The 19,211-nt window shown below is 37.0% G+C and overlaps 1 protein-coding gene across 1 annotated transcript in view; it reads left to right on the top strand.

Moving 5' to 3' along the window:
* The window catches only part of aacs (acetoacetyl-CoA synthetase), a 38,441-nt gene extending 20,115 nt beyond the window's left edge, over positions 1-18,326 (top strand). The window contains exons 10-18 of the mRNA XM_016465881.1: positions 1,418-1,542; positions 7,243-7,307; positions 9,087-9,209; positions 12,144-12,257; positions 13,299-13,424; positions 13,975-14,044; positions 14,192-14,250; positions 15,489-15,691; positions 15,793-18,326. Coding sequence (XP_016321367.1) covers positions 1,418-1,542; positions 7,243-7,307; positions 9,087-9,209; positions 12,144-12,257; positions 13,299-13,424; positions 13,975-14,044; positions 14,192-14,250; positions 15,489-15,691; positions 15,793-15,930 — 1,023 coding nt within the window. The 3' untranslated portion in view covers positions 15,931-18,326. The remainder of the gene's footprint in view (positions 1-1,417; positions 1,543-7,242; positions 7,308-9,086; positions 9,210-12,143; positions 12,258-13,298; positions 13,425-13,974; positions 14,045-14,191; positions 14,251-15,488; positions 15,692-15,792) is intronic.
* Positions 18,327-19,211: the final 885 nt, after the last annotated feature.

The raw sequence follows: 19,211 nt of genomic DNA, 5'->3' as shown, positions 1-19,211 counted from the left end.
GCAGGCAGTGCGCTGCATGAGACAAAAAAGTAATATAGCCAAAACAACCGCATAGCCGCTCTTTAGTGTAGATGCATGTTGATTTTATCAGACGATGCCGCGATTATAAATGAGAGTGACTCCTGGTTAATGTATGAAAAGGGGTCGTGTTTAGTCACTATTTAGTGTGGTATTTTTTGACAATATTCACTCATCATGACAGTAAAATAGGGCATTCTAAGTCAATATACTGCAGTATTTCCTCTCTCAATCAGTAGAAAATATGGTTAACACCTGGTCATGCGTGGAAAAAAAAAAATACACCGTGAAACCGGTATAATTTAGAAAAATACCGTGATATAAATTTTTGGTCATACCGCCCAGCACTAGTATATAGTATGCGAAAACAGTATGTGAGGCGAGTAGTATGTCCGAATTCATAGTATTCGCAAAACAGTAGGTGAAAAGTACCCAGATGACCTGCTTCTTCCGCCCGGAATCTGAAGTGCGCATACGATGGACACTTTATGAGGCCACGGGAGAGGATTTATAGAGGAGAGGATTTAATATTGTGAAAAAACTTTACATTTTAAAATGTTTTCTATTTTAACATATTATAAAAGAAATTTCTGTGATGGCAAAACTGAATTTTTATCAGCCATTACTCCAGTTATCAGTGTCACATGATCCTTCAGAAATCATTTGAATATACTGATTAGCTGCTCTAGAAACATTTCGTATTATTATCAATGTTTAAAATAGTTGTGCTGCTTAATATTTTTATAGAAACCATTATACATTTTTTCAGGATTCCTTGATAAGCAATTTATTTGACATTTTTTTGTAACATTTAAAAAATCATTACTATCACTCTTGATCAATTTAATGCATCCTTGCTGATTAAAAGTATCAGTTTCTTCAAAACCTTTGAACGTTAGCAGCATGTAAATTGCTTACTTCTACAGGTATTATAGAACTCATTGTGTTTTTGATGTGATTGATTAATGTTATTTTGCGCCACTCCCACAGTCTTAGTTATTACATAGAAAAAACTATTTCAGAAAAAGTAATTTCAGAGGCAGAGAACATTATTACATTTTGATGAAAGATTTTAAACAAACGTACTACTTTAGCATTACGTACACTGATGAATTGTTCCCAATAACACTAGGGACATTTATTAATAAATCAGATTAACATAATTTGCCATTATGTCTTTGTTAGGACAATGTATTTTCTTTCCTTTTTGTCTTTTAGTAAGGTTCGCAAAATTAAGATACACATAATTTCTGGGCAGTCCAGTTTGATATTCAAAATGATATGGTCCATTTTGAACACTGTTTGTTAATCTTTGCCGAGTAGTTGGTGTGTTTACCCAGTCTGGTCAGACTCAGGACAAAAATGTATTCTCTGACCCAATCTCTCTTTTTATGTGCAGACTGGCTGGATGATGTGGAACTGGCTGGTGTCCTCTCTAGCTGTTGGGGCTTCTGTGGTCCTGTACGATGGCTGCCCTCTTCTTCCCAGTGCCAATGTGCTCTGGGACCTTGTAGACCGTCTGGGGTAAGTAAATCTGTGTGTGTGTGTGTGTGTGTGTGTGTGTGTGTGTGTGTGTGAGAAAGACACTCTATAATGAAGGTGTCACAGTCAGGAGCTTCAGTCACTTTTTTTCCCCCTCATGCCCCTGCTGTAATTGGTTGAGGTGTGGCAGTGCTTATCACCAGCATCTGCTGTGCCCTTTGTGTAAATGACACCACATCACCACGGCAACCTGATTTAAAGAGATGGGTCTAATTGGCCACCTTTAATGTGGCATCGAGTTCCTTTCAGAGTTTACCTGTTATTGATCAGAAATGATCGAAGTGCAACAGACACTGGAGTTCCTTTGGATCACACTTGATGTGTGTGTGTGTGTGTGTGTGAGATCATTTTCTGCTCCCATGGCTACTGGTGAAAGCCTCTATTCTTAACTCTCATTGTCTCGCTTCTTCCCAAGAGAAAGAAAATAGAGACATTTTTGCAGCAGCTTTTGGGAAAGCCAAAATACACACACACACACACACACATTTTTATTACTCACCAGACCCATGTGTGCTGCTTAAATCACTTCATTTCAGAGACATATTCATTTTTTTTACATTTTTTAATTAGGGCTGACAATCAATTAAAAATAATATATAATTAATTGCATACAAATTAATATAATTAAATACACTGCCATTCAAAAGTTTGGGGTCAGCAAGATAATTTTTTTTTATGAAATTAATACTTTTAATCCACAAGGATGCGTTAAATTGACCAAAAGTGGCAATAAAGACATTCACATTCTATTTCAAATAAATGCAGTTTCCACAAAAATATGAATTAGCACAACCATTTTCAACATTGATAATAAGAAGTACCAACTCAGCATATTAGAATGATTTCTGAATGATCATGTGACACTGAAAACTGTAATAATGGCTGCTGAAAATTTAGCTTTGCGATTTACAGAAATAATTTACATTTTACATGTATTAAAATAGAAAATATTTTTCAGTTGTAATATTATTTCACAATATTGTTGTTTTATTTTATCTTTGATCAAGTAAATTCTGACTTGTGAAGATAAGAGACTTCTTGCAAAACAAAACAAATCTTACCAACCCAAGACTTTTGAATGGTAATGTATCTGAAATGCCAATTTAATGCTATTAATTGCAAAAAGCTCCTAAATAAATAAAGAGTCAATTTCAAGATATAGCATTGTGGCAAACGAGTAAAGCATTGAATAGATGTTACAAAAAATGACCAAATATTTCCAAATAATTGAATGTAAGCCTATCACAGTTCTACAGGTCACCGCAATTGAGTTTGTCAGTCTGTCTGAAGTTTACACATCATGCATTCTAGCATTTATGCAGTATTTTTTTCTTTTTAATGTTGGTAAAACATTACCAACGTAAAATGTCTTTGGCCATTTCTCAACTTTTAAAAACATGTCTCAAATCCTCTGAGTTCAGTATTTTGCAGAGTCTTGCTATATTGAACGCAAGATTGCATCCTGTGTGAACTGTTTTTGAGCGGTCTGCTCTCAGTAAATGTGATTTGGCGAGGCGTGTTGCCTGTGATAGCAGCTGAGCTTCAAATTTGAATTGCTTCAATGGTATGAATATTTCTTAATGTGGAATTTACATATGGGTCAGAGGGGATGCTTAAACTGTGTTGTGTTTTTAATCACGTTATTTTATATAGATATTAATTGTATTAAGTGGATATGTTAAATTTAACAGTCCTAATTTTAAAAGGCAGCTCAGGTTTGTATCTGAGAGTCTTTTTATTTGTCTTTCTGAGTTTAGCCTTGAGTTAGTCCTGTTGGTGACACCAATTAAGTTCTTCCTCTGGGCAGTATAGGGTTTATTTGGAGTTTATGGAGATAGTGAAAAGACGGTTCATTTTTAAGTTTAGTGGATGCGTCATCATTCAGTGTAGTTCAAACCCACAACCTTTTAATTCCAATCAACAGTCTATATAGAACTTTTTTTTTTTCTTTTTTGATAATCTGTTACACTCAAATGTTTGTCACAATACAGAAGATCTTTTGCTGCTTCCATTCCATCATGAAGCATCAATCTCAACTGGTTCTGAATCTTTTAATTATTAGACTAGGAGGGTGTTTACATGGCAACTTGTTTTATTTAAAAAAAGCAAGGAAGATCTTGTTTTAATTTCCTTTAAACATCAAATTGGGCTACTTTTAGGTAATACTAACAAACAAAATCAAGACTTTGTAAAAGAGCATAATAGGACCCCTTTAAGGCACGGCCTCTTAACTTGGTGCACACTACAAGACTCAAGCTTGATGCTTTTGATCTATTAGTCTGTATCCAGAAATTGCAGATTGTAGTTCATACCCACTCTTGTAGTGTGCACACTTCTGAGACACTGGTCGTAGGTGCTACGACATGATTTTGTCAGGCTTGCTTCAGACTGAAGCATGTTCCATTTAGTCTTCAACTGTGTTCACTATCCTGACAAGTGAGAGGGCAGTAATGAGCAACAGACAATGAAGCTAAAAGAAAGCAAGGCATTGGGAAACTGGTAAACAAAAAATAAATAGAAAAGCATCAAACTGCTCCAAACATGTGCTGTTTCATCTATATTTTTAAACTCTGTTTCTTAGTTTTCCTGTTCTGTGCAATTCTGTATAACACAATTGCAATTGTTGTCTGTTTACAGTGTGAAGAAACACTTCTCCCGTTGCTTTGTAAGTAAGTTTGTGAGGGAATATATTCTGGGATCATCGCAAATCAGTTGTGTAGTGTGCGCAGGGAAACATTTCTGTGTACTTGGCTTTATTTGATCATGCTGTCCAAATTTGTAGACATTTGCCTTTGTGACAGAGACAAATAGAGACAAATAAAGTTCATAACTTCAGATTGAATCAGCCCATCTACCCCTGTTCTGCAGACCAGGTAGAATAAAACATGCTCTTTCTTTCTCTCTTTTGTCCCACTATTTTTAGACGTACGAATGTATTGATCCTGGATTAGCTTTTATCTTGTACTGCTCCCCTTTCAGATTAATTGTTTAATGTTTACAAATAATCAATATTCAATCAGAAGGTAGATGGGGTGACCGTGTAGATGTAAGAAAATGCATAAGGGAAATGTATTCTGGACAAAGGGCCATTGTGAAACTTGGTCATGATAGACAACTCTTTCTTTGTCCCATTTGTCATTGTTGGGGAAAAATAGCTCCTATTTTTTGGTCTTTAATAAGACAGAAGAGACTAAGAATGGATTGTGTTGAAGTGTAAGACAATGGACACAATACTTTCTCCATAGTTTGAGAGGAACCCACAATCCAGAGTGTTATGTTATTGAATCTTATCTTAGGTTGCTGGAGTTACCTAGCTTTGCTGGCACATTAGTTGAAGAATGCAGACATTAAATTCTCTGAATTATTGTAATTAATAAGTTTGTTTCCTTAACTGCACTGATAGTTCCTTTTATTGAGGTCAAGATATACACCTCCCACAAAATTTAGGGGAAGTCGTGGCCTAATGGTTAGAGAGTCGGACTCGTAACCCAAAGGTTGCGGGCAGGGATTGTAGGTGGGGGGAGTGAATGTACAGCGCTCTCTCCCACCTTCAATACCACGACTGAGGTGCCCTTGAGCAAGGGCCTGAACCCCCAACTGCTCCCCGGGCGCCGCAGCAAAAAATGGCCCATACTCGGGGTCACTGGCCCACTTTGGATGCGATAAATGCAGAGCACTAATTCCGAGTATGGGTCACCATACTTGGCCACATGTCACTTCACTTCACATGTCACTTCACTAGAGGTGTCCAATCCTGCTTCTGCAGGGCCACCTTCCTGCTAAGTTTGACTCCAGCACACCTGTCTGGAAGACCTTTGGGGCCAGTGGAACTTGATTAGTTGGTTCAGGCTAAACTCTGGTGAAAGGTACCCCTCTAGGAGCCAGATTGGACATCTTGATATATACCATTAAGCTGGGCCTTACCATAACTGGGGGCTCGTCCGGGACCTGAATTGCGCTGGTTTAAAAGTCAAGAATGAGCTTTTTACAATCCACATAACAATATTTATGTATCACTACACATTTGGGGCCAGTGGAACTTTCAATGTCTTTCACAAAGCATTGCCATGTTGAGTTAAAGGGATAGCCTTGGAGAAACCTGGATCTGAGTGCCGTTTCTCAATGCTTCATTGGTGATAGATGATTGATCTCCCCTTTGAATTTCTAACCTGTTGGTTATAAACCCAGATCTTTTACCAATAAGCTAAGTATCTAGTCAATATCTGGTTAAGATCTGGTATACACCTATATATATTTGCTTGAGATTTTACTTCTATAGGCCAAACTTGCTTGTCTCATTTGCCAGTTGTAATTTCCCATGTGCAGATGGGGCCAAAATTATGTGGCTTATACGAAATGAGCTGTCTAAATATTTAGACGAGCTTTACTTCTTTAATGTTAGAAAAATGAACAACCCCATGATCAATTCTATGGATAGACTATGCAGTAAATCAGAGGTCCATGATGCTATAAACGGAAGGAAGATCAGTGCTTGGTCATATCATTAGATTGGTACTGGCAAGTTTTCCCATTTTCCCTGACTGATATCTTGCTTGTGAAATCACGTTCCATTTCATTTCATATACAATTCTCTTCCTACATCCTAAACGACCCATTACTAACCAGGCCTTGCCAGCTGCCACCAATCACATGCAAGCAGGACATTGACATGGCACCTATCCACATTGGGGACGTCTCTTTTTGGACACTATAGAGAAAGAAAAACAGAATGACAAATGAGTTTAGATGGATACTTAATTATATTTATGTGCAGCTCTTGATATTTTGCACATTAATTGTTCAATGCAAAATATAGGTTAATTTTACCTGACCATTTTCCGCTTACAAATGAAATGTTTCACTCTTTATGCAAATCCCCTGTGATTGGTTAGCCTCTTTGAATGTAAAATGCGTGGTTGCTCTATGCTTTTGATGTGCAGATTGTAGGTGTTTTATTAATGTTCTCATGGTTGTATCTTCAATATGCTGACAATTTCTGAATGGCAATTTTTTGCTGCTCTTGGAGCTGTGTATTCTGAACATTGGAGTACATGGAAATCCTGTTTTCACCAGGTTTAAGTGTTAAACATCGGTTAGGATAATTTCTTTTCCATGTGCATTTAGGAATAGGCATTTTCATATAGTATACAACCTCTAGAGTAGAAAGTCTGCTCTACTGTAAATTTGCTGGAAATACAGTATAACACAGTGTAATTTCCATTTGTCTAGCACAAACACAACCATGTTGACAGCATTTAAGCTTGTCTGTGCCCTTCAGATATTGCACTGCCATTCCCCCCACCCCCTGATTTCTGACCGCGAGTGATTCCATCAAGAGATAGCTGACCGAGGCCTCTGCAGGTCAACAGGCCATTTAGATCAATTCCACCTCATTGACACTGACTGAAAGTGCTCCGCTTTTTGTTCTATAGTGGAAGCACAGAGATCTAAAGTGCTATGGAAATTAGGTTTTCATATTTGTTGGTGATGTGGCCTAGTGTAATGTTTCCCAAACAGATGTACCTCAGGTTTCTTAAGGATGCTGCCCTTTTATATTTTACCTCCTAAATTGCAGCTCGGTTTTGCAAGCTCTAAGAAAGCCATTTTATTTTTATACATTCAAAATATACACCTAATTGTTAACATCCATTTTTGTCCATTTGTTTTATCATCTGCTGACAGAATCACGATTTTTGGGACTGGAGCGAAATGGCTGTCTGTGTTGGAGGAGAGAAATCTGAAACCTGGTGAGCTGCATTGAATTACAATCCCTCTGTCTTCTCTCTTTCGTTTCTTCACTTTTTCTGTCATAATAGGATTGTCACTCACTATACAATATTTCAGTAGTCAAGACCAATACCAGTGACATTTTATATTTTTAATATCAATTTTGATACCGCTGCAAAAACAAATAATGTTGTCGAGCACTACACATTTTATACTGCAAGGCCTAATGTTCAGATTTTTTTGGCACATCATTTGCTTGTTTACAAATCTACCGTTTACCTTGTTAGAAAGCACTTTGTTGCACATGTTTGACTATTCATGTGCATCTGTGAGGTAAATGCACCAAATTGGGTCTATTCCGATACTGTATAAAGACTAATAAATGTATATGTTTGTTTTTTTTAAGCTTCAATTTGCTTCTTTTGACACCCCTAGTACACATTAATTTCCCCACTTTCCCAGCAGTCTCTAGATGCCCCTAACTCATTCACTAAACTGCATGTGCGTGCTTGTGAATATTCAACAATGAGACAAACTGAAAGTGAATTAAAATGCAATTTACAGTGGAAGATGGAGTTTATGTGTAACGACTGCCATGAGAGCGATCGATTTAGGGGTCTTTTTTTTATAAAGAGTAACGGCAGGAACTCCTCTGATGAGGAGACAATTTGAAAATGAGCACCTGTGGTTTCCAATGCAGGGATTAAAAAAACAACTTGAAATGAAATTCGACCCTGTTCGGTCAGGATACACAGCTACTTAAGAATGTCTGTCAATGGAAAAAGATGTAGCTGCGCCAATGCTAACCAGCAAAACCCTGACACCTTGGATGTAACTGGTGCTTTGTGAATTAAATTAAATTAATATTGCATTAAATTAATATTTAGTCAAATTAAATTAAAGTGATAGTTCACCCAAATAGGAAAATTCTGTCATTTACTCACCCTCAGTTTATTACAAACCTGTTTGAGTTTGCTGAATGCGAAAGAAGGTATTTTGAAGATTGTGGGTAACCAAACAGTGCTGGTAGCCATTGACTTCCATATGAACAAAATTCATATTCATATTCAGTGCTTTGTGAATGCCAGTTCATGTCATCCTTAAAGATGAAGCTCTTGTTGTGTTTGAGGTATTGGAGGAATTAGTTTTGCATGTGTGTGGCTGAGTGGATTGTGTGTTGGGGGGTCAGAGACATGCTTCCTGGCCCTCCGCTGCTCCCTTTGGCTGCTTGACATTTCAGAGCGACACCTGTTAGCCTGTGGGGTGTGGCACTGGCTCTGATAACCGGTGCGAGAGACCCTCTCTACATGGGACCCCAGACGGGTGGCCTGGCATGTCGCCTGCATACATTTCAGCACAGCGTAACGCGGTTAATAATTCTGATCACTGTGAGCCATACCCATCTGCCTCCGGACTATAGACAGTCTGAATAGATGACAGCGAGCTGAGCTTTATACTTCAGGACTGTTTATAATGTAATGTAGAATTTGGGGCATATCGAAATTCCGCTTAAATGCATGCTATGGTAATTGCAAAACAAACAAAAAAAACATGCAAAACAAAAATAAATCCCCTAACTCCTCCAATACCTCAAACACACCAAGAGCTTCATCTTTAAAGACAACATGAACTGGCATTCACAAAGCATTGAATATTACAGAATGAAAATGTAGGGACATCGATCGGAATTTAAATATATGTGGTTATTATTGTTGATTTCCTTTTGAGGTCTTGCAAGCTGTAGTATTTCCTTTAGGAAATGCTTTTTTTATGATTTTGTTTTTCTTGACTATTCACAGCAAACACGCACAACCTGCAGACCCTTCACACTCTCCTTTCTACAGGATCTCCATTGAAGCCTCAGAGCTATGAGTATGTGTACAGCTGTATTAAGAACAATGTGCTCCTGGGATCCATATCAGGTGGGCATTCTATTCTATTCTATTCTATTCTATTACCTGCCTTTTTTCCTCCCTTCTTTCTTTCTTACTTAAAAAAAAAAACAAAAAAAAAAACATATTTTTAAAAATGTCTTTTTACTTTGTTAATTTTCCTTTCCTTCCTTCATCCATCTCTCTCTCTCTCTCTCTCTCTCTCTCTCTCTCTCTCTCTCTCTCTCTCTCTCTCTCTCTCTCTCCCTCCCCTCACCCATCCCTCTCTCTCTCTCTCTCTCTCTCTCTCTCTCTCTCTCTCTCTCTCTCTTTCATTCTTTATTCTCCTCTTGATAGTATGGTGTGTGTGTGTGAGTGTGTGTGTGTTGCAGTGAGATCTAATGCCTGCAGGGCCCTGCGGAAACAAATTAGCATCAGCGTTAACAGCTGTGGTGGACTGCTGATTTTGTGTGCATGTGTGTGTGTTTGTAACTGGGGTCTCGCAGCATGTCTCTCTCACACACCACCTGTGCCCAGTTTCTCCCTGCGGTTTCACCAGATGAGCTTTGCTCTCATGGCAGGTCAGCGGCAGCCTGCTACAGTCATGTTATTCACAATGAACCTTTCAGAGCTGTTTGTTATTTAACTTCTTATGTGCAGTGCTTGTTCCTGGATGAGTTATTGCAAGGAATACAAGGAGGTTACAGCTATGCTATTTTTAGTCTTTGCTCTTTTATTATATTACGTTTCCATTACATTTATATTATATAAAATGGGTAGTTCTGGTCTTTGATGCGGTTTGGTCAATAGCCATGTTTTATTTACAAATATGATGATTATCTTCACTGAACAGAATATGTAGCTATGATTTTTATATTGATTTTTATTTTTTTCTCATTTATATTATATAATATTATACTATATGGAATATTACTGGAAAATATAATGGCTTTACAGTAGTAGCGATAACTGTGTTAAGTAATATATGGTTAATATGGTTATGATTAAAATGGTTATTATGATTTAGCATTGTAAATGTTTGAAAGATTTTAGTCAATTAACTTTTAGAATTTTGTTAAAAAATGTTCCAATTCTGAATCTAAAGTAGACAATTTGATCTTATTGTCTCAAATGAGTGATAGATTATGATGTGTTCTTTGCATATGTCTGCCATGAAGGCTTTTTGATTTGCCATTTGGCTCACATTTGATACCATGACAGCAATCTCATTGAATTCTGACATGTTTGCAGAGCACATGAGCCTCATAACTTTTCAGAAAAAGGCTTTGACTGACGTTTCTTGACTCCAGAGGTTTTTGAAATGTCAGGCTACCTAAAGATGTCTGCTGGAAAACAGCAGCGCAGCAACATGATGCTTGTCTTCATCTCTGAGCTCAGATAGCCTGTTGACCCTCTGAAATACTGAGAACCCGCTTTGTCTAGGATCATCGCTGCGCCCGCCTCCCCTCAGATACGTGACCTCTGCCAACCCGAGGCAGATTTGACCTTGACCCCAATGTCAAGCAGAGCATATGTGTCGAGGCTTGTTTCCCGCCGCTCCTGTTACTGTGCCAGCCAGACTCCTGAGCGCAGAGGGGCAACTGGCAGGAAGCTTTAACACTTTCAGCCACCCAGAATCACCTGAATCCAGTAGACCCCCCAATATCACCTACCATCTGTCACATACACACATAAACACACTTTTGCCCTTTTTATTTCTCTCCTGTTTTCTGTCTCTTTTATAATCTGACTTTATAGCCATTACATTTGTCAATTACTGAGACCTATTTTTATTTAGACCCACCTCTATCCCAACACTGCCTCTCCTGGTTTTTCTTCACAAAACCTCATTATTTTGAAATATTGATTGTCTTGCTTTTTCTTTTGGGAAAAAGCAAAAGCAAAAGAAAAAGCTTCTCTGTGCTGGCATTATAATGACTGAGCATCAGAGCTGCTCACATATGTTGTAGGTTCAGTCTTTATATTGGGTGACTCAATAACTATAGGCCTAAAATTTCTCCGTTGAAGTACCAGAATTCACATGCTTCTAGCTGCATAATTATATACACAATTTATTGTTGAGGTTCAAAATATGTCAATGCAATTCATAACACAAGTGCCTATTGCATTTCTCATCATTGCCACAGGGAGCGCTATATTGTGCGGCTGTGTAAACTGTTATTGCCTTCAGTCAGTTCCCTCTTTCAGGTCAACTGCTGTCATGGATGAGCAAAGGTTTGAGGAGAATCTTGCTGAGAAAGCTACTTAAAATCCACATTTATGGCTAGTTTTTGAGCTCCGCTTATCACTTATGAAGACTCGGGATTATCTAAAGTATTATCAATTTTCTATGCAATTAACGGTACTTTATACAGACCTTATGATACACAAATATGTAATATAAAAACTGCAACTTTGCAAAAAATTGTTTGTGACTGGCAAATTTGAATGTAAAAGTAGTTAATTTTGTAGTCACTCCTTTTATTTAGTTATTCTCCATCACTGATGGCTTATTACTTGTGTTTTTGGCTTTTTCTCTGCCATTAAAAAGATTGTTTGAGGCGTGATGAGGTTACGAAACAAGCATTTTATATTTGTAGAGAAGTATCGTGTGAGCCAGTTTCATTCCTGAAGAAAGCCTGAGTTTGTTGGACCAAATAGATATTTGTGCACCTTTGTTCAGCTTGTTCCTTTTGCTTTTATTGTGTCTGGTAAACGAATCAATAGGGAAGAGTTGAACTATAGAAACTGTGATCCATATAAACGGAGACAGGAGAACAAAGCTACCAGCAAATTATGCCAACAAGTTAATGAAAAATCCATTCAGTTTCCACAAAGTAAACTAAATTTCTAGAGCTTTTCATCTGTTCTGAAGATATTCTGAAACACGAAAGATCTGTCTGTCTTTGAATTTCTCCACAAACCTGTGAGATTTTCTTACCTTGAAGATTTTGATCATCTTTAACATCTTTAATATTTCCTCAGGAGGCACAGACATCATTTCATGCTTCATGGGTCAGAACATGACGGTGCCTGTTTACAGAGGGGAAATTCAGGCCCGAAATCTGGGCATGGCTGTGGAGTCCTGGAACTGTGAAGGTGAGATATAGCTCATGTTTATCTCTGATTTATGGTCAAGACACAGAGGTCTTCTTTTATTTTATTGTATTATTATTGTATTATTTTTAATATAAAATTAATAGTTTGGGATCTTAAATCTGAGTTGATTAGATTCACAAGTAGTTAAATATAAATATTGGTGTCAGAAGGATTTTTTAAAATAAATTAATACTTTTATTTAAGACTTTAAATTCATCAAAGATTCTTGAAAAAATATATATCATTGTTTCCACAAAAATATTAAGCAGCACAACTGTTTTCAACATTGGAAATAATATGACGTACAAATCAGTATATTAGATTGATTTTTGAAGGACAGAGAGACACACTGAAGACTGGAGTAATGGCTGCTGAAAATGTAGCTTTGCAATCATAGTAGGACTGCACGATAAATCGCATGCGATATTTAACGTGCATCTTATCAGTAAAGCCGGTTCTGTAATCAGCAGTAAATCTCCATCACCTGCGTGCTTTCACATTGAGCAGCATTAACTACACAGAGCCGTTGTTCACTGATGAGCTGCGCAAAACCACGTTCATATTCGCGCGATTTTTTGTGCAGCTCGTCAGTGAACAACGGCTCTGTGTAGTTAATGCTGCTCAATGTGAAAGCACGCACGTGATGGAAATTTACCGCTGATTACAGAACCGGCTTTCTGACAAGATGCGCATTAAATATCGCATGCGATTTATCGTGCAGCCCTAAATCATAGGCATAAATTACATTTTAAAATATATATTTAAATAGAAAAGTTATTTTAAATTGTAATAATATATCACAGTAAAAAAGCTCACTAACCCCAAGATTTTGAATGGTAGTGTAGATTTATTATGTAAATAATATATATTATTTAAAGCCTAGATATTTTACAACATCACCTACAATAATGCTAAGAACCTAAAATAACTGGCAGCAGAATGATTAAATAAATGTAATTTATTACCCCTTAACATTGGTAAAAACACTTCCTTTGTAGCTTATTGCTTCAATAAAGCGGTTGTGTTTGGTGTGTATTTCAGGTAAGTCTGTTTGGGGCGAGAGTGGGGAGCTGGTGTGTTTGAAGCCCATCCCGTGCCAGCCTACTCATTTTTGGAACGACGAGAATGGCAGCAAATACCACAAAGCCTACTTTTCTACCTTCCCAGGTAACCCTTCACATGACATCACCCTAGATCTCTTTCAAAATCTAGTGAACTGCCTCCATAGGCAGCATTTTAAGATATTATAGGCATCATTGCAAAATGCATTGCTTCAGACTCATTGCTCGTAGCCTATAGAGGCTCACAGATGCACTCTGTTGCCTTCCTTCAAAGCTCTTAAATGGTGAAGTGGTCACGGTGAAGTGTGTTTTCTGTCTGATTTAGAAAGCAAACGAGTCATCCCTTTGATTTGGAAAACAAACATGCCGCTTCAGTTTGTTCAGAAGACTCTGCAGCTTTTCCGCCGTATTGATTAAATTATTTCTGAGGGCAAAAAGGGGGAAAAAGAGAACCTGCCAGCTTTTGTTAGCATGAAAAATCTCCTTGGAGCCTTATTGCTATTAGTTTGGAGATGTAGGAAAAGGCCAATCAGGACAGTTCAGCCTCATTAGCGTTCTCAGGCCGTCAGCGGTCAAGATACACAGCAGCTGCTTCTTTCTATAACTATTTGTTCATCCTTCTCAATCCATTTATTTGTGTGTATCTCCTCATTCAGGAGTCTGGGCCCATGGTGATTACTGTAAGATAAATCCAAAAACGGGAGGAGTCGTCATGCTGGGGAGAAGGTTTGTTCTGCTTTGTTGTATTGAAGATTTTGATCATCTTCTTTTGTTTATACTTATAATATTGTTTTGTTACTGTATTATGATACTCTTTGATTAGTAATGCCCCTAAATGGTATAAAGCACTATTTGTTCTGTCTGTATTTTCAGTGATGGAACCTTGAATCCTAATGGTGTTCGGTTTGGGAGCTCAGAAATTTATAACATTGGTGAGAAATAAATATACACATTTTTTCCTGTTTAAAAAAAGTAGACTAGTTTGGACTGGTTTTGAACAGGCTAAATTATCAAGTGGTTTTAATCTTTCTCAAAATATACAATATATTGGTACCATGATGGTTATTAGTGAATATTCACTATCGTTAAATGGTTTGGGTTCTGTACATTTTTTTTAAGCTCACCAAGATAGCATTTATTTGATCAAAACAAACTTTAAAATGGTAATATTGTGAACCATTATTACAATGGCAGAGCTGAATTTTAAGCAGCCATTACTCCAGTCTTTAGTGTCACATGATCTTTCTGAATTGATTTAATAATAATAATAAGTTTAATTTATATAGCGCCTTTCCCAAGCTCAAGGATGCTGCACAATGACAAAAGCAAATAACCAATCATGTTATACATAGATGGACAAGACATTTGCCAAGTCCAGGACGTGCGGTTGCAGTTGCATACCACAGTAATAATACAGTATCATAATCACACAATGAAAAAAAACATTAATTAAAAAGATTTAATTTCTTCTTATTATTATTATTATTATTATTATTATCTTATTATTAACATTTCTTATTATTATCCATCTTGAAAACAGTTTGGAAACTGCTTAATGTTTTTGTGTAAACCATGATACATTATTTTTTACTTTGATAAATAGAAAGTAAAAAAAAACAGCATTTATTTGAAATGGAACTCTTTTGTAAAAACGTAAAAATCTTTACTTTTTTTTATCAATTTAATGCGTCCTTGCTGAATGAAATTATTAATTTCTTACAAAAAAAAAACAAAATTAACTGACCCCAAACATTTGAACGGTAGTGTGTATTTATTGTTTTTGCAATTTATTGGTATCAGTCAATATCTGATGCATATCAGCTGATATGAAATATTTCACTTAAAGTTAGTATTTGAAAACAAATAAATGAATAACATTGTTAAATGTTATCTCATCTTTAGAAAGTCTGAAAAAAAAATCACATTTCCATACAGTATGTTATTTTGTTGTGATTGCATTTGCAACAATTTCAGTTTTTAGTGATAAATTTTTCATTTAAACAACAAAATGTATAGAATTTTATCTAAATAATTATATATGCTGGTAATTCTTTTTCATGTTATCAGCCATATCATGAAAATAATTATCAACATATATAATTATTTAGAATGTGCTAACATTGTAGTAAGACAGCATTTAAGACCCTTGTTATGCCCTCTCTCCAACCAGTGGAAGCCTTTGAGGAAGTGTCCGACAGCCTTTGTGTCCCTCAGTACAACAGTGATGGAGAGGAGAGGGTGATTCTGTTCTTAAAGATGGGACCCAAAAACACCTTCAGTCAAGAGCTAGTGGGGAAGATCCGCGGTGCTATCAGAGTAGCTCTATCTGCCCGACACGTACCAGCCTTGATACTGGAGACCAAAGACATCCCGGTGAGCTCAATTTGCGCATTCATTCTTTCACTTGCTTTATTTTCTGCTTCTATTTTCTGTACTTTTCCACCTGATTGACTTCACATTTCTTCTGCCTGCAGTACACTATCAGCGGAAAGAAGGTCGAAGTTGCTGTAAAGCAGGTGATCGCAGGTAAGGACGTCACTCAGCGAGGGGCCTTCTCAAACCCAGACTCCTTGGACCTCTTCAAGAACCTACCTGAACTCCAGAACTTCTGAGCGCCTGCATGAGGTACATCTGAACTCCTGAAAGTCCTGTGTTTCTGGGCTCCTTCGAAGGGTTCAGATTCTCTGGCCACCTGTTGGAACTTTGCACCATCTGGAGGAATTTCTAGAGCTTTCAAACATCAAAGTTCTTAGTTTTCTCTACCTGTTGTGGAAAACTCGGCTACTAATTGGAACTGATGGAGTCTGTACATGTAACACTTCCTCAAAAGTGTAACTGGGTTCCTCTTGGGTAGAAAGTTGTGCCATTTTATGAGATTCCAACTTGGATCTCAAAGGGACATTTTATCTATTCTGTTGTTGCGTCCACCAAGCATTATTTCCAAGAGACGTACCGAACTCGCAAGTAATTCACAAATCAGTTTTCTTAGTCTACCGTGTCAGTCCCATATTTTCCCTCTCATATTTTGATACAATATCACTTTGACCTTAATGAAGGTATAGGAACATATGGCCATGTATCTTTTCTAAGCGAAAAATTACACTATTTATGCTCATAAATCTTCAAAGTCTTTCTAAATTTAAAAAGTTAAATACACTGATATGTTACTGAACATCACAAATTTAAGGTTATTTTTCTTGTCAAAGATGAGAGCCATTTCTCTAGTAATACTGACTGTCTGGGTCAAATCAACTGTTTTCCGGAACTAATAACTTTATGAAGCAAAATTTACTGATACAGTTTCTGTTGCTGTAATAAAGTCAATGCAACTTTTCCAAATTTTCCCCCAAAGCCTGACTTCCTCTCTGGAAAAAAGAATATATTTATATTTTTGAATGATATCCTATGAGTAAATAGTGATTCATCACATCTGCTGTATTTGTAGAGTATATTATACTGTCCAGAACTACTCTCTGTTGTCTACTGAGTGTAGATTTACCTGAAGCTGATGTAGCTCACTGGCCAAAAAGATTTCCATATATTTTTTACATATATACTTTATATATTTGATTCCGTAAATGCAGCTGCATGTTGTGTGCTACACTAGATGCCCCTTCGCAATGACTATTTGGTCTCTTTCGGTACACCTTATATCAGGTTGTGAAAAGTTTTCATCAACTGAAGCTCATCTTCATTCTTTGAGCCCTTCTTTGGTATATAGCTTTATCTTTGCCGTCCCCAAATGTGCCGGCTTACAGTCTATTTCTTCATGTGTCCCATCCACACATCCAGGGACTGTCGCTGTAGGCATTTCCCATGAGGCATTCCTCCATCACGTTTCAACCCAATACATTTATCATCAGAACACATATGAAAAAGCTGCATTTGTTTGTTGTTTGAAGTTTTGAAAGTCAGCAAGACCGTTGCAATGACATGAAATCCAGTTAACCGTGTAATATTAGATTATTTGATTATAATGTTTGCATTAGGAGTAAAGGGAAGAAATTCTGGGCAGTCGAAATGTCTAGGATATAATCTAAAACCACAATGAAAAATAGAAAATATCGATTTATGTTGGATCAGATTCGAGCTGGTTGATGTACTGATGGTGCATTTACACTTGCTTTGCAGCATATCACAGAAATATTTACCAACACGTTTCTCAGAAGCAGGCTTCCATCCAGAAAATAATTTTTTTAGTGACACTGAGAGAGGATATGCTGCAACTGCTCGCAACAAATACCAGAAAATGTGCTGCGTTTGAATAATTTTAAAATAATTTTGTGCTAATAATGTTATTTCAGCAGTTGTTTACAACAGAGAAGCCTTGCAGGCTAGTATTGATGTACATTTCAAGTTTTAATGGGTCATATTTTTGGGGCAAGTTTTTGACCTCAGTGAGGACTCCTTACTTGGTTTCCTAAAATAAACTACACACTACAGAGTTAAAAAAAGCTTTTTATTTATGATAAAGCTTAGACAAAACTCAAAACGGTGGACGGGCCCTTTAAGAGGCTCATTTCTTTGAAATTGAAATCGAAATCATTCGGTATAGAGGTGCAGATGGCAAGCAGTTGTGCAGATCGCCTGAATTAAATCAGTCCTTATTTCCGCTTCAGACAAGCAGGGACGGGTCTGTTTCACCTCATGGCCACCCTTGTGCCACCATATGCCCCATATCTGCTCAGTTTTGCTGACAGGACTTGCCTGGTCTGGGACTGTGGACATAAGGAAAGCTACCAAATCCTTATTTATTGTTAGTCACTGTAGATTTCGCTGTACATTACCACATGTCGCAAACATTTTTTGTCCCCCAATTTTTTTTTTCATTTTTCCATACTCAGCAATTTCATAAACATTCCATGGAGATCTCTTCCATTTTATTACCATGTTGTTTTTCCTTTTTGATACATGGAAATGGAAATACTGGAAATATCTTTTTGTTTAGGTCCTTATTATTGTATTACATTAAATGTATTTGGTGTATTACTAGTAAATGAAAGGTGCTCTCTTCTCGGTGGCTAATGCAATATTCCTGCTTCGAAATAATATAATTGTACATCGCTTAATGTGAATAATGATTACTAGCCCTCTCCTAATATTATCTTTATTTGTTCTGTTTCACTGATGGCTGTAAAGTTCTTTATTAAGTTGGTGAATTTGTTGAAGTAGAGGTTTCTTATGGATATGTATTTATGACATTTATCTCTCTCTCTCTCATATATATATATAGATAGATAGATAGATAGATATAGATATATAGACTACAATTAAAAATAGATTTTTCAATGGCTGGTCACGGCAGGATCCCAGAACTCCTCTCGAAAATAAAAGGTGCTGTGGTCGCCTCATTTTAAAACCGATTCATCTCACTCTCCACCCTGATGTTTTCAATGTGATGATCAAAAATGAAATCCTATCTGTCCTGCTGTCTCTCAGGCTGCGGCACATTCACACGTATCCCGCAGCCAGTGCTGCTGTCTGTCCCTCTCCTAATACTATCTTTATTTGTTCTGTTTCACTGATGGCTGTAAAGTTCTTTATTAAGTTGGTGAATTTGTTGAAGTAGAGGTTTCTTATGGATATGTATTTATGACATTTATCTCTCTCTCTCTCATATATATATATAGATAGATAGATAGATAGATATAGATATATAGACTACAATTAAAAATAGATTTTTCAATGGCTGGTCACGGCAGGATCCCAGAACTCCTCTCGAAAATAAAAGGTGCTGTGGTCGCCTCATTTTAAAACCGATTCATCTCACTCTCCACCCTGATGTTTTCAATGTGATGATCAAAAATGAAATCCTATCTGTGAGAGAGAGTGAGAAAGAGAGAGACAGCCTGAACTTAAATGAAAGGTTTCAAAGATCAGGCAACACCATTCC

Source organism: Sinocyclocheilus anshuiensis, unplaced genomic scaffold (assembly GCF_001515605.1).
Source record: "Sinocyclocheilus anshuiensis isolate Anshui unplaced genomic scaffold, SAMN03320099.WGS_v1.1 scaffold100, whole genome shotgun sequence".
Classification (NCBI taxonomy): domain Eukaryota; kingdom Metazoa; phylum Chordata; class Actinopteri; order Cypriniformes; family Cyprinidae; genus Sinocyclocheilus; species Sinocyclocheilus anshuiensis.
The sequence above is the reverse complement of the archived record's forward strand: the minus strand, read 5'-3'. Positions and strand labels throughout refer to the sequence as shown.